At 40.9% G+C, this 22,585-nt stretch overlaps 3 protein-coding genes across 5 annotated transcripts; 1 reads left to right on the top strand and 2 right to left on the bottom strand.

Moving 5' to 3' along the window:
• Positions 1-517: 517 nt before the first annotated feature.
• Positions 518-4,828, bottom strand: LOC139908262 (gamma-glutamyl hydrolase). Its single transcript, XM_071894883.2, has 9 exons — positions 4,618-4,828; positions 4,381-4,495; positions 3,780-3,830; positions 3,474-3,558; positions 2,950-3,088; positions 2,164-2,270; positions 1,765-1,858; positions 1,509-1,646; positions 518-930 (listed from the first exon to the last, which is right to left on the bottom strand). The coding sequence occupies exons 1-9, from the start codon at positions 4,727-4,729 to the stop codon at positions 812-814; spliced, it is 960 nt and encodes a 319-aa protein (XP_071750984.1). The 5' UTR covers positions 4,730-4,828; the 3' UTR covers positions 518-811.
• A 1,988-nt stretch (positions 4,829-6,816) lies between these two features.
• Positions 6,817-12,583, bottom strand: nmrk1 (nicotinamide riboside kinase 1). 2 transcript variants are annotated; one of them, XM_071894884.2, is made up of 8 exons: positions 12,471-12,583; positions 11,166-11,256; positions 10,925-10,973; positions 9,906-10,071; positions 9,366-9,437; positions 9,024-9,130; positions 8,813-8,896; positions 6,817-7,694 (listed from the first exon to the last, which is right to left on the bottom strand). In XM_071894884.2, the coding sequence occupies exons 1-8, from the start codon at positions 12,497-12,499 to the stop codon at positions 7,684-7,686; spliced, it is 609 nt and encodes a 202-aa protein (XP_071750985.2). In that variant the 5' UTR covers positions 12,500-12,583; the 3' UTR covers positions 6,817-7,683. The 2 variants fall into 2 exon arrangements, with proteins under 2 accessions (XP_071750985.2, XP_071750986.2); XM_071894885.2 differs by lacking the exon at positions 9,366-9,437.
• Positions 12,584-13,074: 491 nt separating this feature from the next.
• On the top strand, positions 13,075-22,168 carry ostf1 (osteoclast stimulating factor 1). 2 transcript variants are annotated; one of them, XM_071894895.2, is made up of 10 exons: positions 13,075-13,211; positions 17,112-17,158; positions 17,594-17,644; positions 17,904-17,967; positions 18,140-18,193; positions 18,360-18,467; positions 18,835-18,884; positions 19,854-19,932; positions 20,152-20,250; positions 20,768-22,168. In XM_071894895.2, exons 1-10 carry the CDS (start codon positions 13,178-13,180, stop codon positions 20,824-20,826), a joined length of 645 nt encoding a protein of 214 aa, XP_071750996.1. In that variant the 5' UTR covers positions 13,075-13,177; the 3' UTR covers positions 20,827-22,168. The 2 variants fall into 2 exon arrangements, with proteins under 2 accessions (XP_071750996.1, XP_071750995.1); XM_071894894.2 differs by having other exon boundaries at positions 17,112-17,162; positions 17,598-17,644.
• The last annotated feature ends 417 nt before the right edge of the window (positions 22,169-22,585 follow it).

Raw genomic sequence — 22,585 nt, 5'->3', positions numbered from 1 at the left:
AGTTGAAAGGAAAACGCGAAGAAGAAGAAGAAGAAGAAGAAGAGAAGAAGAAGAAGGAGGAGGAATGTGTTATGTTATATCAGTCGCGCGGTGCTTCATCCCTGACCAGCGCAGGCTTTGGATTCAAAATGAGAAATGGTGATGTGAATTGCTCCCCCCCCCACCCCCCACCCCCCTGCGCACTGTATTGACTCTATTATTATTAGACGGCATAACACTGACCCAGCATCTGTGGAGAAGGAAAAACTAGAACACTGGCTCGATTTTCCTGCTCCCGCCCCCGCAGACCCTACTGACATGCGGGGAGACCAATCCTCAGCCCGCCTGTGCTGACTTGTGTTGTGACGGCTTGGCTGGAGGGACTGGATGCATTTTCTGCCAGTGACCATCTCTTATTTATATCTGCACTAATTATTCAAGTGACAAAATGACCCCCCCCCCCCCCCCCCTCCTCCTCCTCATGAGGATCTCTATAATCAGTTGGTGCTTCAAATAGGCAACACTTCATCTGCAAAGACAAAATCTGTATTCCTTTAATAATGGTAATAATCAGTTTAAAAACAGTACACATGATTGAAAAGTATTGACATTCAAATCTTAAAACCCCAAATCCTTCCTGGAAGAGTGCTGGAGAGTGCAGAAACTGATTTTCAGTTGATATAATGTCATAAAAATGCACACTGAGTCAACACACATGGTTGAAATCAACCTTTGTTTTGAGGGCTATGATTAAAACCAGCAGACCCGCTGCTCTGGGCTCAAGAGTGTGGCTGCACATGTACAAGGAGAAACTATCAGAAGCTTGAAGGTCTCAGAAGAAATAGATCTGCTCATATCCTGTGAAGTTTCCAGCGAAGACGGGCGTGTAGTTGTAAATCAGTGACGAGGCCTCTTCCCCCGGCTCGGCAAAACAATGTGAACTTCTCCTGCCTAAACAGAGCAGAAGTGAAATGGATGGGAATAGAATAGAATGGAACAGAACAGAATAGAATCAGGTCAGATAACATGAAACTTTAATGATCCCCATGGGCAAATTGAGTAGAATAGAATGGAATAAAGAACTATTATATTTAATTATTATATTTTGAGGTACTTGGATATTTTCCCAATAGTATCTTTTAATCATAGGTTTGTTGTTTTTTTAACCCAACATGTTATTCACATCAATTTTGTCCCATTTATGAATCCCCACCCAAGCATAAAGAAATTTTTCCACACACATTTCCATTGCCTATGTATTAGTGCCTTTGATTATTTAATTTTATGACTTAATTTTGCTCAACAGTACCCTATCACAGCAAAATCTGAAGCATTAATTTAACTGTAAGAGTGTAAAAATCAACACTATATGGCAGTGTTTATATAAGTCCACGCCTATCATAGTTTTTAGATAGTTTTAGAGTCATATCAGCTCTATGGGTGAACAAACAACCCCTCTCATCAACTCCAAATAAGAGTCACTGAGATTTGCTGTGTGTGTGTGTGTGTGTGTGGGTGTGCCAGCTTACCTTCATTAACAAAAAAATCAGCCAGGAGCGAGGACACCAGGACAGCGTTTGGGGAGTGAGGAAAGTGATGCTTGCTGTCCCATTGGAAACGATTCACCTCTGGGTGCCACTGTACTCCATAGAAGGGATACCTCTTACCTGGCACGAAGGAACATACAAATAACATGTTATACTGCTGTTATTATGACCCTTTTATACAGCATATTTATCCTCTTTGTCGTGACAAGTTAATTAAAAAACAAAAAAACTTGGTAACCTTCCATGGTTGAGACAAAATGGGCTCCGTTCTCAGCTACGTTTGTAGACAGGATGGTGAAGAAATGTTCCAGCTTCTCATTTTCATGGAAGGCCTGTAACACAAAAACAATATTTCTCTCATCCTAACCATGTGGTTTACAGGGAGGAAACCCCAAAGAGTGTTTATGTGTTTATGTGTAAACATATGTGTCAGTAATACTATTCGAAAAACTGTGTAACACGTCAAGATGTTCCCCTGCAGCAGTTACACAGAGACACATTCCTGTATGTTTGTTATTTGGCAAATGATTAGACATTAGACACTTGTTTCTGATTTTAATTTTGAGCACAATGGCAGGACGAAACTGCAATAGGGGAACTGAAACATACATTGATACTGTTTGCCAGCAGGACGTACCTTTACTGTAACTCCATACTTGTGAAAGTTGCCAGTCAGAGCTTCATGGGTCAAGGCCTTCATGACCTCCATGGGGAAACCCTCAAACATCCTGCTGGACTGAGCCTCTGTGAGGGGAGAGGGGAGCAGAACACTGATGTTATCATGCAAACCACAGAGGGGCATACATTTATTATGCAAATGCAGGAAATATTTGTTTATAATAGTGGAGTAGAGTAGTATTCCAGTGAAAAATACTGTCAGTGTTCAGTTGCTGGTGTTCCCCTCTGATTTGGAACTTATATTTACTGACACCAAGTGGTGAAGTTTGGTACATGCAGTTTTCCAGAAATGTTTCCCCATGAGTGACAGAATACAATCAAATTTCTCTTACCTTGTGCCTCTGTGCTCCTTGTATCGGACATTTTGATTGTGCATATTTCTTGTTATCATTATCTTGTTCATTTGTGTTATAGCTACATATCCAGCATTGTTGGTTGACATTTTGTTGTATTTTGATTTACTCTTTCCCTACATTGTTTTCTACAATTTCCTTTAAAAAAAACAAAAACAAAACCTCCATCCATTTTGAATAAATTCACTCTTTTCAAAATTTTAAATTCAATTCCAGCTGGTCTTGCTATATCTGCCCATTGACACATACAATAATACCAACCTATTTTGAAATACACTTTTCTTACCAAATATACAAAGTGGTATCAAACACAACAAAGCAAACAATACTGTTTGAAACAAACATATAAACACGTCAAGAATAATGCAGTAAGCTATTATGACTGTGTTTACCTGCAGTCAGGTTTAGGGGCATGGCGATGTTCTCAGCTGTGGTGTTGGACAGCAGGTTTTCACCGGCCACCAGTACAGTCAGGAGCTGCATGCCCATACAGGTGCCCCAGATGGGGAAGAAGTCCCCTGCATCATTGGCCTGAAACACACACATACAGCAGCACAAGGCTTCAGTCCAGTGTTTCTGATAGAGTTCAGCAGGGTTCAGAGTCCTCTGAAATCAAAACTCTCCATTAACAGCAATAAAATGCACTTCTTTTAGGCGGTGTGGTAGCTCCTCTAAACGTTTGTGCCTCAATATTAGAGCAAACACTCATTCAGGGCATTTCAAAAGCTCCAAAAGACAGAAACTAATCAGGGAGAAAACATAAAAACGAAGGCAGACAGAAGATAGGACAGATCTTACAGGCGGAGAGACAGACAGAGAGTGGGGCAGGCAAGCAGATAGAGTTTGACTGCGACAGATAGACTGTCTGACAGCTCTTCAGGGAGAAACAAAGAGAATAATGTTCTGCTGTACTAACCGTCAGAGCCAGCCTGTAAAAGATCCCCGCCACCCTGGCAAAGTCTGACTTCTCCAAATCTACTGCTCCCCCGATGAGGAGCAGGCTAGACGGAGATCACACAGTTAGAAAAGCACAGTGACAGATTCGTGTCATTCGTTGCATTCAAGCATCTTCATCCCAGCTTCCCGCTGAAGACAATCTGTAACATTTAAGCTAGCGAATTCATTTAAGACTTGACTGTAATTTCCCTCTATTTGTATGTGAATGGTTGAGTCGGCCTATTTTGTGTGGGACTTCCAATACATTTAGAGTCACGCAACTCACCCATTTATCGAATGGAAGATTTTTTCATATTCAGCAGTGGTATGAGTCAATCTGTGGGGAAAGAATAACAACACTTGCTTACCATACAGTGAAAAGACTGAGCTCTTCATTAAACTGCAGATCACAGGGACAAGCAGCAAGTCAACTCTCGCTACAGGAAATACTTGTTGTTCCACATAAGCAGCAATTGTACGCAGTAATGTTGTGTTAAATAAAAAGGAGGGTAAACTATGCGGTCATCATAAGGTGAACAGTCATCAATACAAACAATTCTAATTTCAGAAATGCATAAATTGAAGCTTTTTTCCTTAAAATACTCCATTCTTATATAACCTAACATCAGTTTGATCTTACTTCCTATTATGTATGCTATGAATACACTTCATAAAGATTTATGCCAGACTAAAAAAGGTAGGTAAACTCTATTCTGCAGATTAAAAAAAAGTGTGTAAAATGACTTTAATGGGGTTTATGTCTATTATATCCATGAGTGACAAGTGTTGCAACCTGCACACCCAAACTAACAGGCTCCTATAGCTCCAGTCAAATCTCTGGTATGGTCTAGCTTTACTGATAAAACACCATCAAGGACCCAACCTACCGGACTGGCACCACTCTGCTCCCACTGGACTCCATGTATTTCACATAGGACGCAGGTATGTAGGTCGTCCCAAATGGTTTCATGGCATCATCTACAACCATCTGAGTCAGAATACCTGCAGTAAAGCAAGTCAAGGTAAAGTCAGCCTTGATACCTAGAATCATTTCTCTATATTTTATGTTGTCTCATTTCGGTGTCTCCTCAGTGGCTCTTCAGTGAAATGGCCACTTCACTTACCGATGATCGGCCTGTAGTTGACAGCCTCCTGGTTGGGTTTCGTCGGCAATGCATTGCTGCAAGAACAACTTACAAAAACTACACACATGCATGCAAACCCTGAGTTGAACATTTTCTCGCCTTTTTCAGTTCCCAATGAAGCCTGTGAACCGGATCACGCGCTTTAAATACCGCGAGGCGTTTATGAAGTGTTCATAAACGGAAGAAGCTGCGGAAGCCTGCATGGTGAGGATCGATCTGTACGGGGAAGTCAGGAATGCCCAGATTTACATGTGATGACTCCTGTACTCTACAGGCTCGTCAGACTAGCTGACTGCAGCGGTAAAACTGATGTTTCCACTAACTGCATGTACTTTTTGGTCAAATCATGACAGTAGATGTGGGAAATGAATCAGCTGAGTGTCAGGCTGTGTTGCAGTAACCGATTTATTCTCAGTAGAGCAGACGGTAAACTTCACTTCAAACTGAACTACGGTGGAAGATTTACTCCGGAAAGTGCATTCAGTAGCAATTAAAGGGACAGCGACATACCTTATTACAGTGGCGTGCAGCGTCTGGAAGAGGCCGGGGCAAAAGTCTCTAAAAGTCTCAGTGTCCTGGGGTTGATCTTGGTGGCTCAGTTGGCTGAGGCGCCCACCATGTAAGGCCTTGTTCAGACTGCCAGCCCAAATCGGATTTTTGGCATATCCAGATTGGAGTCGGATTGATTTTATCAAGTCTGAACAGCAAAAAACCAAATGGAAACCGATTTTTGCAAATCAGATTTAAGCCACATTTGTACTTGGTTTGAAATGCGATTCAAATCGGATTTCTACAGATGCGTCTCAAATGTCAAGTCTTGGGTTCAAGATTGTAACCCAAGAAGAACCTGGAAGCTTTGTTGCTTGTTACGCCCCCTCTCTCCTATGTTTTCTGTCTGTTTTCTTTTCTTTTCTTTGAAGATTTTTTTTTTTTTTGCATTTTGCTTTATTAGTCACAGTAGAGAGAGACAGGAAAACAAGGCAGTGACAGAGGATGACATGCATGACATACATGACATTTGTTGCATGTCGTTCCCCCCCTCGCTCTCCCAATCTTTCCTGTCTCTCCTTTCTCTACTGTGTACTGTCCAATAAAGGCAAAATGCGAAAAAAAAGAAAAGCTTCTTTATCCCAAGACTGATGAAGTCAGTATAACCTATAGGTATTAATAGGGAAACGTGTGGAAATAGTGTGTCTTGGACATATAGCTCCAGAGGTGGACATCTGTAATGTCTCCTTCAAATGACTAAGGATCACACTCACCCCATAAATGTATTTTTCTTGACCTAGCATTGCACTTGGCCTCCCGGTTACAAAGACATCAGTTACAAGATTTTCTGGGCACTGCACTTCCCATTCAGCCACAGCTGGGTCAGGCTTGTCTTGTCTAAATACTATGCAAAAGTTACCTATTACCTATTATAAAGCAAAGAAACAGATATTTCACTCTGAATTACAGCCTGAAAGCAAACAATGAGGATGGTCAATGAAACCAGCCTTTTCATCTTTGTGATCATCTTGAATTGAACAAAAAAGCTGAAAATCGAATTAACCCTACAATGCACAAAAATATTTTACCATTTGATATTCTATGCATTCCCCAAAATTGTTGTTTGTTACTTTTTACCCATATACATTTTATATTTATCTTTAAATATTTTATATATTAGTACCCCGAGTTTCCATGAGCAGGGTCAAAAAGACCCCCATTCATTTTAATGTGAACTGTAAAACACTAGATATATGGGCTAGTGTCTGTAGTGTGTCACATGGTCACATTGACTCGTGGCTATTTCCATATGTTCAAGTCTGTGCAAAGTTTCATGTATAATAAGAATTTAGTTTTGTCACAGAGTCCAATGTTTTTGAATACATTGATTCCTATGGCAAACCTTTGCACTGCTGACACTAAGGCTGTGTGTGTGCACATAACACTGAGGGAGTGTTGTAATAAGACTGCAGACATAGTATTAGAGAAAAACACAAAAAACACACACATCCCAATCCTCGGTCACAGGTGCTGGACAAAGAACAATGAAGTAAATTAAACAGTAAAGGCACACTGTGGGAGCATTAAACACTGTGCAGACTTTATTGTCTAGACATAGTATTGCCACAACTAAATCATTTTTTAATCTTAATTTGTAAAAAAAATTGTCATACTAAAACCCATATTAACATGAGAAAATCCTTTATGTATTTGCAGGGAACATACATGACTTTAACAGCTGGAATGGATGCATTTTATTTACAGTATTCACCCTCTCTCACTGTCTCAATAAGTGGGAGAGAGAGTGTGTGTGTGTGTGCATGAGTGTATGTGTATGTTTGTGCGTGTGTAAGCAAGTGTATGTGTGTGTGCGTGCATGAGTGTATGTGTGTGTGTGTGTGTGCATGTGTATTAAATTGTATGTGTGTGTATGTGAGCTTCACAGCTGGCACTGTGTTCTAACGATGTGCAGTTGATGACATCACCCCCTCTGAACATTCCGTCATTAGTGTGTGTTGGAAATTAAATCGCAATAAAATTCAAATATCTCATAAACTATAAAACTTGTCACTTAGAAAATAGCGCACTTATCTGCAATAAAGTGAATGTTTTGATGTACAGTATATTATGTCTATGTAGCATAAAAACCTGAGTAACAGTAGAAGTGTGCTCGCCCTCAGCAAGCATGTTTGCCTATATACCATCACAATAAAGTTAGTTCTGCATTTAGTAGCATGTGCCATGGATCAATATTCCTCATTCTTGTCCAAAACTGCATTAGTCAAACATGCATTAGTCAAAATAGCGCTGGCATAAATGTGGGAAAACCTGGTGGTCTGTATCTGGCAGGGTCAAGAGTTCCTATTGAGTTTACTGAACAGGATATTAATTATTATCGATTATCGACTTTTTAAACAACAACATATACCGCAGAGGAGGTAGAAGCCGTATGTGTTCTCCTCCTTTCCCAGCAATTATGCATTAGTCCAAAGGATGACATCTGTCTTGGCAGTGGTGTCCATCTTCAAAATGAAAACAAATCCAATTCCATCCATTTCAGTCTTTCTCTGTAGGCAAAACACAGCAAAATCAAATTAAGAGGCTGCTTAATTTAAAATAGCATATAAAATAGTCCCTTAACTCATAATCAGCTTTCAGAGTCTTAGCTTAAAAAAATCCTAGATTTAGCCTAGATTTATGCAAGTCTATGTCATTTCAAGAGTTTTTCTGAGTGAATTCTGTTTAGGTGGAAGTTACTAAATTAAGATGTGTTTCATAATTCCCTTTTAAAACCATGATTAACCATTCTAGGTTAAGACCTACTGCTACTCCAAGCTTAATTTATACCTGTCCAAGAAACCTGGCCTAGCAGTTATAACACTGTAGGCCAAAAGGGAAGCTGAATTTTGCATTCTTGTCATCTTGTCTTTATGAGATAAAGGATCAGATACAGTATATAAGGTTTTAGAGATCTGGCAGTGAACGTTTGCAGGTCTAGATCCCTTTTTCTTATGCTTAAATTTCACCTAAGAAGGAATCATGTTGAGCAGTGAAATCATGATCAAAACCAAGTGGATTTATTTTGTATTTCAGCACTGACATCCAGCTATCTTTCTCTTGGCAGAGCCTGCATCTTTCAAATCCCACATTGCTTTATTTACATTCTCACTGCGCCCACCAGCACTTGGTCAGCTCACAAATGTGGTGATTGACACACCGGGCTTTCAAAATAACATCTAGATACGGGTAAAAAATAACTCAAAATGTAACACGCACAAATGTTCACCTCGCTCTAAAACGAAAACATTGCATAAGCCTGCTCCTCTCAAAATGTTTATTCTCACTTTCTTCCCTTGTCCATCAATCTCCTCCACTCTTCCTCTTCCTCGCCCCTTTCCACTTTCCTTTCCTTGCCTCCGGATCCCACCATCTTCTCAAACAACAATCTGATTCAACGTTTGGCGCCAATAACAGACTTTTATCCTGCCAGACATTTTAGATACGTTTCTGTCTGTGTGGTTTCCTGCAGCAAGCAGAAACATGATACAGGGGAAACGTCTGGTGGTATATAAATTGGGATGATGAAGTTTCAAATTAGCATATATACCCAAACAAATATCCACCACAAGGGGAAATGTGTCTTAATCATAATCCTAAACAAATAACCCTAACAGCAGCAACTTACCCCTGAGCTTTTCTATTTCCCGACTGACATCCTTATACACAGCGGCCAGCAGCTCCTCCTTTGACTCCAGCCCATCCAGTAACACTAAAAGAGAGAGATAAATATGAAATACACAGATCATCATCATCATTGTCATCATCATCATCTTCATCCAAGAAGAGGATAAACGACAACTGCCATCTCTACAGTAGAGGCTCCAAAAGTCGCTCACCGATCCCCGACACCATGCTCTCCATCTGCTGGCGGTTTTTCACGTACATCGGCCACACGTGTCCGTCAAAGTAGCCGGGGGGGTCGGGGGGCGTGTACACCCTCGAACTGTCACTCAAAGAAGGGGGCAGGGCAGGGCAAACACGTGAAGGAGCGGACTCTTTCTTTTCCTTGTCATTTTCGTTAACTGTAGTTCATGCATGAGAATTTCCTCTGAAATCTACACAAAGTATTCAATCAAAATGGAAAATAAATTCTAGGATTTATGTGAGGGTGTAAGAACTTAAATTGATTGGCATTTTGTGTCTTATATTAACATCTGAAAACATCACTGGATCCCCACCATCTTCTCTCCTTGCAGACATCATAAGGGATTTCCATGAAGTATCTTTTGTCCATTAGCTCATTCAAAGGCCTGTCAATCAAATTGTAAAAGACCAAAAATAAGCCAGAGAATCACACTATTTGGATCTAGAATATTATACTAAACTCTTAGGAAGAAAGAAACTTTTATATCATCAAATAAATCCACGGAGATAGACAGCCTTTACAGTAAGAGATAACAAACCGAAACTGAATAGTTATTTTTCATAACACTATATATCCATTTTGGAGGACATCATTACCTGGAGGACATCATTCAGTGTCACTGACATATGGAGGATTCAGTCTATGAAAGTGCATCATTTTAACAAGCAAAGACTTAAATTAGCTATTATCCTTTAAAAAATATGATTATTGGTTATAATTTTGTGTTACTGGTTGTTATTAAGAACAAGTGTCACTGGTTGATATCTAATTTTGGAACGAAACAAGTTCTGAACACCATATTTATAACTGGAACAAGTGCTGTGATTTGACTGAACCCTCCCTTGCTGTTTACCTGTGGTTGAAAATCAGGAAGCCCTCCACTATCAGCACGAACACCTCGTCTTCTGGAGCTGCTGTGCGCTCTGCTGTCAGGCCGCGCTCCGCCAGGAACGACTCAGGGTCTCTGCGCCACGAGTCGACCTCGCTCATCATCTCGTCCATGTGGAGAGCATCCAGCACTGAACAGAATCACAATGAGAATCACTCATCAAATATATTGACATGTACCAGGTGTTTGTCCAGGTGGAGACAGGAAAGTCTGAATCAGAGGGACAAGCCAATCAAAAGCATCCTGCCGTAGATTATAGGGTCTGCACTGTTAAAGGAAAAATCCACTCTTGGATACTTTAACACTGTTAAATATAATCAGTTTGTGATGTTCAATGCATTCCAGGAGTTATTTTGTGATGATGTGTTGTAATTTACTTTTTTGTTGTACCCACTTTCCCTCAACCTGTCTCGTCTACTTCTACTTCTTCAGTTAGTGATTTCCTACATTTCCCAGAATGCCTTTCGACAACCCTCAGAGAAGGGGCGAAAACGCAACATGTCTTGTGGCTGCATTGCATTCTGGTCTATTGAGGCTTCTATCAGTGGAGAAATGTATATCTCTGCCTCTTCTATGATGGATTTGTCCCTGTATGATTGTTGAACATCAGTGCCCTTGCTCTTTGATACTGAGGGTCTGACACCCAAACCTGACGTTCACTGTTGATGTTTTAGATAGTTCAAAAATGTTCTGCTATTACACTCCATTGTAGCTGTGCTGGAAATATCTTGACATGAAGTCAACTCATCTACATTTGGCCAGTTATCCACTTGAATAAGAAAATAAACCACCAAACAACAAAAAGTACATCATTAATAGCTGTGTTTTACAGTGAATTTTTCCTGTAACTGAAGTCGTTATAGGAAGTTATAAGTTAGAAAGAAATGATTCAAGAGTTTAGCTGGCTTATAAATAATTAAGGATCCTGACTAAATCATTGCTACTTCCTGATTCAATAATGTGAGCAAATAAAGTGTCCTTACTGTCATATTGCTTGAACCCGTTGCTGTCCACAGGTACGACTGAATCATCCTGAAGAAAAGAGAATCCACACTGATCATGGCCTCAAATTCTCATGGTCTCAAGGTCTAAAAGATTTGATACGATTGAGCGAGATGGCTGTAAAACTCAATTTCTGATGCTTTACCTCGATATCTTCAATCTGCATGTGTGTGTGTGTATGTATGGTGTGTGTGTTTAGAAGCAGGCTTCCTACCAGCCTACCTTAAAGAATGCATCCTGTGCGATGATGCAGCTGTTGGGTATCTGCTGGTGTAGACTGCTAGAAAGGGTCGACTTTCCTCCATTAGTCATCCTGAGAACAAGAAACAGCACATACAGCATTTCCCCAAGGGGATTAATAAAGTGCTATCTATCTATCTATCTATCTATCTATCTATCTATCTATCTATCTATCTATCTATCTATTTATCTATCTATCTAGCAAAGAAGACCTGTGTTCATTATGCCAACTTTTAAAAAACTGCTCAACTTTTTTCCAAGCTTCAAACAGATGTAGTTACAGTTTACACAAAATCTCACTGATATGGATCAACACTAACATTTAAAAATAGTCCTTCTTTTACACACCTGGTACAACTAGACTATGTCACTTGCAGACTGTTCATCTGTCATATTTTGAGCAGATCTAAGTGAATTAAAGAATTTAACTCCACACAGTCTAATCTTTTATTTAATTCAGCATGACAGTGATTAGTGACATGCAGTGATGCAGTGGTAAATAGAAAGGTGGGTAAACTATGACTTCTAGTTGGTGGTCATCATAAGTCAAAATAATCATCAATATGAACAAAAATCAAGTATACTTTCAGAAAAGCATTCATTTATACTTTTTTTTTCCCTTAAAAGACTCTATCCTCATATAACTTACATCACTTTTATACCACTTACCATGATGTATACTATGGATTTATACCAGAAAACTTTATGGCAGCCTAAAAAGGTAGGTAAACTCTATTCTGCAAATAAAAAAGCTCTCTGCCTTCAAGGACTCTAACACAGACATTTACAGGCACACAAAATGACTAACGCTAATTTGTCTTTACGTATGTCCTTCCAGCTTATGCCTGTGCTACATTACTTTCATTTTAAAGAGTAACTAAACCCCAAAACCACTTTTTTCAGCTGAAAACTGCTGTATTTGGGTATTTAGTAGTGTTGTTGATGGATTCAGGTCCAAATCTTGACATTTTAGTGCAAAGTATTTAGATTCTACATATTGTGTTATAAATATGCATAGCGACTGCCCTCTACTGGTTGAAACCCGGCTATTACAATTGAATTTAGCTATTGGCTGATCGTACTGTTTTTATTGTGTTTTCTGTTGCCTTCTTGTCTTGTCTCCCTGTTTTGCCCTTTCCCCCAGTTTCCCCACCAAGAGGCTTTTCAGTCCATCAGTGTAAATACGAATTTGTTCTTAAGTGACTTGCTTGGTTAAATAAACACAGCCACGCATGCTTTGAATGGGGGTAAACACAGCAAGACAAAGGTGCAATCCTCCTGACTTACCCGCCTATTCCCACAACCAGGCTCTTCATGTCAGCTTGTAACGCCTAGTCAGTGGAGGGATTCCTGATGTAAGACATAAAGTGGGGTAACAGCACATTAATAAGCAGGTCATAGGGTAGCTACAGTGCACAGGGGCAAGCAGAAGTGAGCGGCTGCCTGCAACAACTCTTCTCCCTCCCTCCACTCCACTCTTCCGCAATTGAATACTCGTGATTTGCTATCTGAGGTACTACGTCACTCACGCCCTCCCCCTTGAAAAAAAACCCCCACATGAACTGCTGAAATTGATCCACTGAACATATTGATCACTAAAGATATCAAGCTTTACATTGTTTAAAGCTGTGCAGGTTGAGGCAAACTCCCCCATGTGTTGAACTGTTCATAAGAAACTCAAAATATTCAAAATACACTATCAAAGCTTGTGACTAAAAAAAAATAATATTCGGATCAAGGAATGATTAAAAATGTAAGCGTCGACTGCTACAGCGTATGAATAGAACAGAATAGAACAGAATAGAATAGAATAGAATAGAATGCCCTGGGAGGTTTAGCTTTGCGCACGCGCACTTCAACTTTTCCGCGTAGCCCTGAGTGCGCAGGCTGAACTTCCTCATTGGGAGTGAAAAAGTGCTTTTTACAGTCGAGCGACGTTTCTGGTTGGAATAACACACAGCGTGGTTTTCTGTCTTTTTGTGTTACTCACAAAAATGTCAAAGCCTCCTCCCAAACCGGCCAAGCCAGGTAAGCGTAACGTTATAATGATTTGTTGTTTATTTTCGCCTAAAAAAAACTTCTCCCTATATCGCTTGCGAGCGCAACACACCTTGGGCTGCGGTGTGAGCTGATGGGTGGATGGCGGAGTGGCGGACGCGCCAGGCGGGCGGTGTGCACTTTTGACACAGTGAATTGACAGATTTCTGCCGATTGTCTGTGAGAGTTTCATCACCCCATCGAAATCCTTAACTCTTATCACTCAAAAAAAAAAAAAAATGCACTTCACACATGCTGCCGAGCCGTCACTGCTCAGAGAAAGAAAGAGAGGAGATCCAGTTTCAGCCACAGGCCTCTGTGACTTCCCTATTTACATCAGCCATGCAGGGGAGAGTGCTGACAGCCAGTGGCACATAGGTTAACAAGTGATGATGAATCAATATTGTTTGCAACGGCATCAGCTTTGCTTCCTGGAAACTTTTTCTGTGGTTAAACTCCCTTGTTGCTATTCTTGATTCTCCCCCTCCAAGAATATTAGGTAATGAAGATAATGAACATTGGCTTCCCTCTGCAGAAGTCATGTTTCAGGACTGGGAGTGAGGGTGTTTCATCATCATTCAGACTCTCATGGTTATTAATGAATGGCCTGGAGGACACCTCACCTGGTTGTGTTGACAGGTGTGTGTGTGTGTGTGTCTTGACAGATGGCTGGCTGGTACGCAGTGGGATGGAAAGGGAGATCCTGTGGTCGTATTTGGCAAAGACGGTGCCTGAGCTAGCCCGGGCGTTCAAATATGGGTTTACCCTCCTGGTCTGTTATGTCTCTTGGGTATACCGCTGCACCGCTCCATACCTTCTGCTTTCCCTTGATGCAACAGCTCCCATCTACTGCCATTTTGTGTCAGTCGTTATGCCCCCTCTCCCACTAAATATCCACTTTAATTAATTTGGGAACACAGACGATGAGAGTGAGTCCTGGACAACAAGTAATAGATGAGCACAGATCATCCCAGAACCTGAAGGGTATAGGTTTCACTGACTGTTGGATTATCTACTTGGACAGCCGTATTTACTCTTCCCTCAGATAGTCAATCAATGCTATATCGGGTGGTGTAGTGATTAGAGGGCGGCCCTTCAACCAGAAGACCCAGGGTCAAGCCCCCATTTCGGCCAGCATCCGTCCTGCTGAACACACTGCTGTTCTGTTACTGACCCTGACCTCTGACCTCCCTTTTGAGGGGGGCAAGTGAAAAGAGAATTCATAAGAGAATCATATGCTGTGATGTGTGCCATTTTGTTGTAGTGCCACATTGCCATATAGGGAAATTTATTCAAATTCAACAGGGGGGCAGTAGGTAGATTCATTGATGTTCGTTCTTCCTTCACTTTTCCTCAAAATCAGTAGTTATCAAGAGGAATGCCTTCAGCTGTTTGTGTTATAAAGGGGGGTATCATGCCTTTTTATTGGTTCACTTCTGAGGACTGCTGACTGTCTTCTCACACTTTAGTATTAAACTGTCTTGGGTTTGTTTGGGTCTCCATTTGGAAATATGTTGACTTGACCCGTTGTTGAATATTATCATTGGATAAACTGGCTGCTGTTGTAATAGAGTAACAAGCGAGTGTCTGTTGGCTTGCCAATGAAAAATGTATGACTTGAGGCTCATACACTAAACAAAGCCTACCTGGAACTAATCCCCGAATAAGCAGCCACACACTTTTATCCAAGCAAAATGTGGATTTTGGGTGAGTTACAGGGTAACACTAGAGAGCTGCTGTATTATTTAAGTCGTTGTTGTTTTTGGGCTAATGACTGGGACTTCCAGGTAAAGGCATGGTATGTTGGTACGGCTACAGACAGTGTGTGGGTACAGTTATCTTTGTTTTTTTGGTAGGATTAGGTTGTTAAATTGGTGGGTTGGGCTTTGAACAGGAATGGGGAATTGAAGAGTCTCCAAGATCAGACAAGTTTTTGAGACAAGAATAGTGCTGTTGGAATCACTTTTGCAAGGAAAATACACGGCCGGCCCGGAACTTGTCCAGAAGCCAAATGCAAAGACGATATGGTTTGACGATATTTTGTACAAACTCCTGGGGTTCAAATTGTTTTCTAGAGGGTCAGAATAAACTCACTTCGGTGCCTGAGGCTTTAAAATGCAGAGTGAACCCTGGACTAGTCAGCACAGGCTTCTGTGTGTTTTGAAGGACATGACTAGGCCTGCAGAGTAGACTGACTGGCTGTGTTGAACAGAGCTCGGCTTGTCTAGCAGCTCAGCCGCTCTCATTCTGAAACACTGGGACAGTGTGTTGGCTGAATGAAATCCCTCAGTAACGGCAGAGTGGACCTAGAACAGATGAACATGTAGACCTGTTAGCTTGAGCTCGCTAATGTACAGTAGAAGAAGAGAGAGGCTGCTCACAGTAGGGTCGCCCACTCTCGTGTTTTCAGGATCCCAAACATATTAAATGTATCAGTGTGTGTCTTGAAAGGAGCCATTTGTGATTCAGTATCACCATCATCTTCATTAGCCCATATTCAAATTCTGCCCAGTGAGGGTTTTTTCAATTTTGAACATGTTTTTAAGCGTATTTCTGACATCCAACAAGACCATATACAGCAAGACCATCTTCTGTAGTGGAACTCAGGAGAGTAAAGCAGAGCCGATGATTGAGTGATGTCTGTGTCTGTCTACAACTCTGGTGCGAAGCATAAGTACAATATTGCCTTTGCTCCAGTGCTGAACAAGATTTAGGCTTGTTTAGCCGGTTAACTAAAAGCAATAGCTGGTACTTTGACTTGCAATGTAGTCAGCCCACCATGCTGTTGATTGAGCCTTCTATAGGCCCTATATTAAATATATAACATACATTCAGCTGCTTGGATGTCAACCCAACTCAAATACCCCTACATACAACATTCTGCATTTCATCAGTGCTCTGCAGAAGCTTTATATCTCCAAAAAGTCAACTTTTCAGGAATTGAGGAAAAACTGGCTGATTTTTTTCCCATGAAAGGTTAGGGTTTGCATTTTTGACGTCTTATAATGCATCATCAATGGATTGGTTTGGTTCCAGGAAAAATAGTTGGTAAAAACAAGACAAGACAGTGTTTCTTTAAGCTCTTTTTCTAGGTCTCCATGAACTAGTTTAGCCTCAACCACTCTGGTAGCATTCCAGCAGCAGAGCTAGAGCCTGGCTGCAGTTTGCCATCACAGGCCCTGAAGGCAGCTACCTCAGGGGGCTCAGAGAAGGACGAGGCCTGCTTTTTTTTTTGTTGTTGTTGTTGTTGTTGTTTTTCTTGGTGGTGTTGTTGCACTGACTGTAAAAATGTGTGTTGCTGTTGGCTGTAGCAGAGTTGTTCTGGAGAAGCGCCTAAAAACAGGCACTTTGAAGGCTATAGCCTAGGTCCCATGCATTCTAGCTCATGACAAGTTGTTGAAAATTATATATAAAAGGGAAAATAATCTTCATTGATCAGACAGTGCTATGAAGGCTGTGGTCGGTTCTTCAATGAAATATTAGATTCCATCATTCCATCTATGGTGATTTTGGGATATCATGACACAATTCTGCTGTCTAAACTGATGATAGCAAGCAAATTTTATTTAAAAACTGAGGTATGCTAGGAATATTATTTGAAAAAAATAATGTTTGACATCATACCTAACATTACCATTCGGTTCAATGGGATGAACATTAATTTGATTATTTAATGCGATCACATTGAAGCTACATGCTGGACTCTCCGGCTTCATTCTAGTGAAACTAAGCTGCTGAGCCTAGAGGGCTGTGAAATAGCAAGTGTGGTTTCAATGTGTATGCATATGCTCACATATGCATTGCTCACCGTTAACTTCATATATACAGGGATGAGGCTGACGTAGCAAAAATGTTTAATCGAACACATAATCTGTGTTTTCTCCTTTCTAGGCCAAGTCAAGGTGTTCCGAGCAATGTTCACCTTTGACCCCAGAACGGCAAGTTGGTTTTTTTTTGTTTTGTTTGCTAGTTTCCTTGTTTTTCTGATGTTTGATGATTGTTGGTGACTGTTGTGACCATTTGTTGAGGCCTTTTTTATTATTATTATTGATAGATAAAATCACTGAAATGCATGTTTTTAAATTACAGTTTTACCTCACCCACCAAACCCTGTGGCCAATCCCACTCCCTGTTCTCCACCAACACTGATAAATTACACCTGATTCACTTTCTATAGCATTTTGGTGTCAGTTGGTGGTGAACAGTGGAGAGAAACAGGAAAGGTGGGGGCCGGAGAGAGAGGGTGAAATGTGACACATATCCGAAAGGCAGACTTGAATCAGAATACAGAGAACATTACACACACTACACTTGCTGAGTTGTCATGACTGCCCAGACCTGACTAACATTGATTTGTTTCGTCGTTTCTTCAGCCAGATGAGCTGTACTTTGAAGAAGGAGACATCTTGTACATCTCCGACACAGTAAGTAAGACCTCCAAGTGTCAGCCGCTGTCTTCCTCTTCATGTCTTCATGTCCCCTTCAGCTCTAACTTGGAACTGGTGCTGTTTCTTCCTGTTTCCTTTGGAATATCAAGTTTTACACCTTCTCTCTTCTGTCTTCCTCCCACTTCATTTTTCTGTCTCATTTTTTTCCTTTTGCTGTTTCCCCGTTTGTCTCTACTCCTTTGCATCATCTTTGTTCTTAGCCAATAGGCTCTCACTGCCTTTCTGTCGTCCTTAGAGCGACAGTAACTGGTGGAAGGGGACATGCAGGGGGAGAACAGGACTAATCCCAAGTAACTACGGTGAGTCCATAACACAGGAAGATAAACTTTGAATATCATTACATTATGTGGTAAATAAACTATTACTGACTCGACATGCAACGTTAATAAAGGCCACAATAAGTAGCGATGCTCTCCCTCATCAAAGAGTCTTAGGCTTTGCACAAATATTGTTGTTTTCTTCTTCCTACAGTGGCTGAGCAGGCAGAGTCCATCGACAACCCGATGCATGAGGCAGCCAAACGAGGTGAGACAACGATCTGCAGACCGACACATTTCCATATCTTTTTTTTGCAGCCCTGTTTCTGTTGTGGAGCTGTGACACTATGTGCATTGTTGACGTCCTTCTTCTTGGAATCTATGTTTGTGTGTGTGTGTGTGTGTGTGTGTGTTTGTGTGTTTGTGTTCAATAGGCAATCTGAGCTGGCTGAGGGAATGCGTGGAGAACAAGGTGGGAATCAACGGGCTGGATAAGGCTGGAAACACTGCCCTCTACTGGGGATGCCATGGAGGACATAAAGGTAGAAATCATCAGGGCCTAAGAGTCCGCTATATTTATTCAGAAATGTGCAAGATTTACTTTTTGGCAGTGTAATTAGGTGCACAAAGATGGCAGCTTCTTGTATTGGGTTTTATCACACACGACAACACACATACACAGCAAATAAAATCAAATATACATGATTTGAGGTAGTGAATAACTGTGTGAGTTATTGCTTGAATGATTGTTTTACATGCACAGAGAACCACATAAAAACAGGAACTTACTTTATGAAAACATTCCAGCTCTGTTCCTACATGATTGTTGCGCTATAATGTCATTAAATGTCATTAAAGCGTCACTCAAGCCGTGACTCAACAGTTCTTGTTTTTTTTCCTCTGTGCCAGATGTGGTGGAGCTGCTGCTGGGCCAGTCCAACGTGGAGCTCAACCAGCAGGTCAGAAGGATTTAGAAACTCTTTCAGTCATTCAAGGACATTCACTCTCATGGATGAAATGCATAAAGATGGCGGTCCCCTGGCTTGACGTCATTTGGATTTTCCAGCCCATGCCACATTACAACATGGGCAGCAGGGTGATGTAGTGAGAAAGGAGAACATAAAGATATAACACGGAGAACCTCTAGAGCTAGAGGACTCGGGTTCAAGCCCCCTTGACAGAAACCATCCACCCTGCTGAAGTTTCCTTGAGTAAAACACAGAATCCCTACTAGCTCCAGTGGCGCTGTTCTGTAGCTGAAAAGAGAATTTCTCCTTCATGGATCAATAAAGTACATCACGTTACATTAGTTATTATCCGCCCAGCAATCCTAAACTGGCAAAAGTGAATGGTGACATTAACACACTGGCATTGTGGGATGGGCAAGACTGCCTAAAAATGCAGGTCTTGATTCTCTTCCAATTGAACTGCAGTGCAGTTCAAGAAGTGAGAAGTAATCGTACCAACTAGAGGAAATGACCCCAGAACACACAGTTTTATGGGTATAAGGAGACAGATGTTGACATCTGATAGCCAGCAGTTCTCACGCTTGGAATGCTTAGCTCGACAAAATGAACTGAGGGCAAACCGCAGTCAGGACTGATGCTGATATTCAGCTGTTTCTTCATGTTTTCTTAACTGGTATGAACACCAGAGAAGGTAAATTACATCAAAGAGTGCAGACAAATTTATCATGTTTAGCCAAATTACAGGGACTGGAATCAGATTTGTTTCTCTAACCTCACGGGATGACAGGCTATCAAAACTTAGATCAAAAAATTAGCTACTTGTGACTCATGTGACTTATGTTTACAAGCCTTGGTTCATTGTAATTGTGCAGTGTGAATCTGAATGAACCAAATACAAAAATGCAACAAAGTCCATTTTTTAGTCAAAATGATGATGATAATGTTGTTTGTGTGTTTTAGAATAAACTCGGGGACACCGCTCTGCACGCTGCTGCCTGGAAGGGTTACTCTGATATTGTGGAGATGTTGCTGAACAAGAGTGAGTATCTATTGTTTTTTTACCAGTTATTTTTGAAGTGAGGCAAATGGAGTAGGGAAACACAGGAGATGTGTGTGTGCCCATGTGTGTACACATGGTATCTATTTTTGTGTTTCTGTCTGTATATTCATGTGTTTGAGAAAGAGAGCAGGTAAAGGGAGTGTTGTATATCTTAGCGTAGTAGTTTCCAGTTTCTCAGTGTGAGTGTGTTTGTTTCAGACGCTAGGACAGACGTCAGGAACAACGAGAAGAAGCTGGCTCTGGAGATGGCCACCAACGCCCAGTGCGCCTCACTTCTGAAGAGGAAACAGGGAAGCAGTAAGTCACTTCCACCAGTAGGTGGCAGCCTTGCAACACTAAAAAAATCCACTGGGACATGCACAAGCTCAAACACAGAGAGTACATGATAAGAGGTGGGAGAAGCTATGAGACGAGACAGTTAGTATTGACTGTCCTTCTGTTTCCAGTACATTTACTTGCACTTCAGTCCTACATTTGGCCAATACACTGGATCCTATGTACTAAGCATTTCTGTGGATAAATGCAATGTAGAATGTGTTTAAACTCTCATCACATCATGAATAAGACTCTTCTTCAAACTTCTGAGCGTCCTTTTGTTTGTGTGTGTATTTCTGAAACATGTTCCAACCTAATTTCAGATGTATTGTAGGATATTTTACAGGCATTGTGCTTAAAAACGTCATTTGCGATAGATGAACAAACGTATTCTACCCACTTAAAGCTTCAGGTAGAGGGGTTTTGCATTGAAATAGAAGCAGTCTCATATTGTAGTATTACTGTCATTAACTTGTCGTTCTCATTTCTCTCGTTTCAGACATCACCCGTACACACAGCAACGCCGAGGAGTACCTGGATGACGAGGACTCGGACTGAGCGGGCCGCGCTGAAACATCGTCACTGTCTTCCATTGGGTTCGGGGGGTTGAGGAGCTCAGAAGAGTTTTGTGTTGCGGATCTAGAATGGAATTGCTGTTCGACTTCCAACCGTAGCTCCATTCTAGTTCAGTGATTTGTGCTGTCGTCTCGGTTCTCCACCCTCTGTCTCAAGTCAGTGTGGATTTCAAAAGCATTGAATTAATGCGTTTTACTGTTTGCCTCCTTTGCCAAGTGCATTTCCCTATACAAGGAATTTGTCTTGGAGCACACTGCACACCGTGGACAGAGGGGCAGGATATTGGGGTGTAGTGTGTAGGCGTAAAAGTGGTGGAAGGGGGACCATAACTCTGAGAAATATATTCCAAACATACATCCTATATTTAACCCATTTACACCGGGTATTCAAGTCCCAATGCAGATTAAAACAAGATACATCTGGTCTGTGTCTAGATAAAGCACCAAGTTCCACTTAAATACAACTAGAAAAATCACCCAAAAGGGATTGGAAACAGATTTCCTAAACCTCTGATTCCAATCCTCCATGGTCTGGAGCTTGGAGCTCTGTCTAGACTAGACACAATCATGATCCATTTATTTACACTGGCAAATAAATGCAACATGCATTGTTAAACCTCAGGACATCTGTATAGATGGAAGAATAATTGGGATATGATAAAAAAAATAATAATATATTGTTAATATTTCCCCTTGAAATGGGATGTGCTAAGGGACCCAATAAGATATTTTCCTCTGTGTTGTCTGCTTGGTCAAATTAAGGGTTTCAGTAAAGTGCATAGATCTGATGGTGATCACTTAGAGATCCATTTGTTGAATGTTGTGTCCTTAAACTGCCCTTGAATGGCTCATCACTCCTTTCATTGTGAGAGCACCCAGACCCTCATGAGACTCTCTGTACTACATGCATTTCAGCCTGTGAGATAAAATCCTTCTATACTGTCAATTTTGAATTATATTTCCTAAATGCCATTGAACACATTTTATCAGCTCAGTAAAACTGAAGAATGTGTCCTGTGCAAAACACAAGACTATATGCTGTTCTTCAGTCTCCCAGGCTTTGCAGTATGTCGTTTTGGGTTGATTTCCATCCTGGGAGCCTCTGGTTATATTGCTGCTTTCCAACAAATGATGTGTCTCTAAAAAAACGTGCCTTATGTGCAAAGGAGTGAGAGTGCCCACTGTCTCTGGTTTTGTATGAATGTGAAAATGTTTTTGTCTTCTGACCTTCATGAATTTCTTAAGATGATTTTGTTCTACATTTCTATCTAACTGCTCTGTCTCTTTAAATCTATGCAATAAAAGAATTTTACTTTAAAATATCACGTTGAATAGACATTACTGAGAACGGGTAAAAATAAATCACACTGTACAGTAATCAAGAATGGTCTGTCTGGATGTAAGTGTCACAAGGCTTGCATTTAGTTTTTTCTTGGTCCACTATAAAGATTTTTTTGTGATTAAGTCAGATTTCTTTATGAAGCACTTTTTGTTTTAGTGCTTTACAGCCTGCCAAATGCCTCCTTTTATTACTGAGTAGTAGTGGACAAAATTAACATTATCCGTAACATATAAATTAATAGGATTATGGTGAATACAATGAGGACTTTCACTATAAACCTTATGTTATATGTGGGTTGTATTTGAATCTGGGGGACCTTGTTGGTCAGGAGTGCACACCAGTCCAGTCTTAACCAAAAGCTACACTAAAGGGGAAAAGAGAAATGATGAGCACCATATTA

Source organism: Centroberyx gerrardi, chromosome 8 (assembly GCF_048128805.1).
Source record: "Centroberyx gerrardi isolate f3 chromosome 8, fCenGer3.hap1.cur.20231027, whole genome shotgun sequence".
NCBI classification, from domain to species: Eukaryota; Metazoa; Chordata; class Actinopteri; order Beryciformes; family Berycidae; genus Centroberyx; species Centroberyx gerrardi.
The sequence above is the reverse complement of the archived record's forward strand: the minus strand, read 5'-3'. Positions and strand labels throughout refer to the sequence as shown.

What these genes read in the sequence shown, in the direction of transcription:
- LOC139908262 (XM_071894883.2), bottom strand. Translation starts at nt 4,729, where the DNA reads ATGTTCAACTCAGGGTTTGCATGCATGTGTGTAGTTTTTGTAAGTTGT. An exon ending in ATCTTCCATTCGATAAATGG is followed by an intron (nt 3,559 to 3,779) that starts GTGAGTTGCGTG and finishes ATCTCCGTCTAG; the next exon opens with CCTGCTCCTCATCGGGGGAG. An exon ending in TTTTGTCTCAACCATGGAAG is followed by an intron (nt 1,647 to 1,764) that starts GTTACCAAGTTT and finishes CCTTCGTGCCAG; the next exon opens with GTAAGAGGTATCCCTTCTAT.
- nmrk1 (XM_071894884.2), bottom strand. Translation starts at nt 12,499, where the DNA reads ATGAAGAGCCTGGTTGTGGGAATAGGCGG. An exon ending in CGGGTTCAAGCAATATGACA is followed by an intron (nt 10,072 to 10,924) that starts GTAAGGACACTT and finishes GATTCTGTTCAG; the next exon opens with TGCTGGATGCTCTCCACATG. An exon ending in GTCTGCAAGGAGAGAAGATG is followed by an intron (nt 9,131 to 9,365) that starts GTGGGGATCCAG and finishes TTTGAGTGACAG; the next exon opens with TTCGAGGGTGTACACGCCCC.
- ostf1 (XM_071894895.2), top strand. Translation starts at nt 13,178, where the DNA reads ATGTCAAAGCCTCCTCCCAAACCGGCCAAGCCAG. An exon ending in ACTAATCCCAAGTAACTACG is followed by an intron (nt 17,968 to 18,139) that starts GTGAGTCCATAA and finishes TTCTTCCTACAG; the next exon opens with TGGCTGAGCAGGCAGAGTCC. An exon ending in ACGTGGAGCTCAACCAGCAG is followed by an intron (nt 18,885 to 19,853) that starts GTCAGAAGGATT and finishes TGTGTGTTTTAG; the next exon opens with AATAAACTCGGGGACACCGC.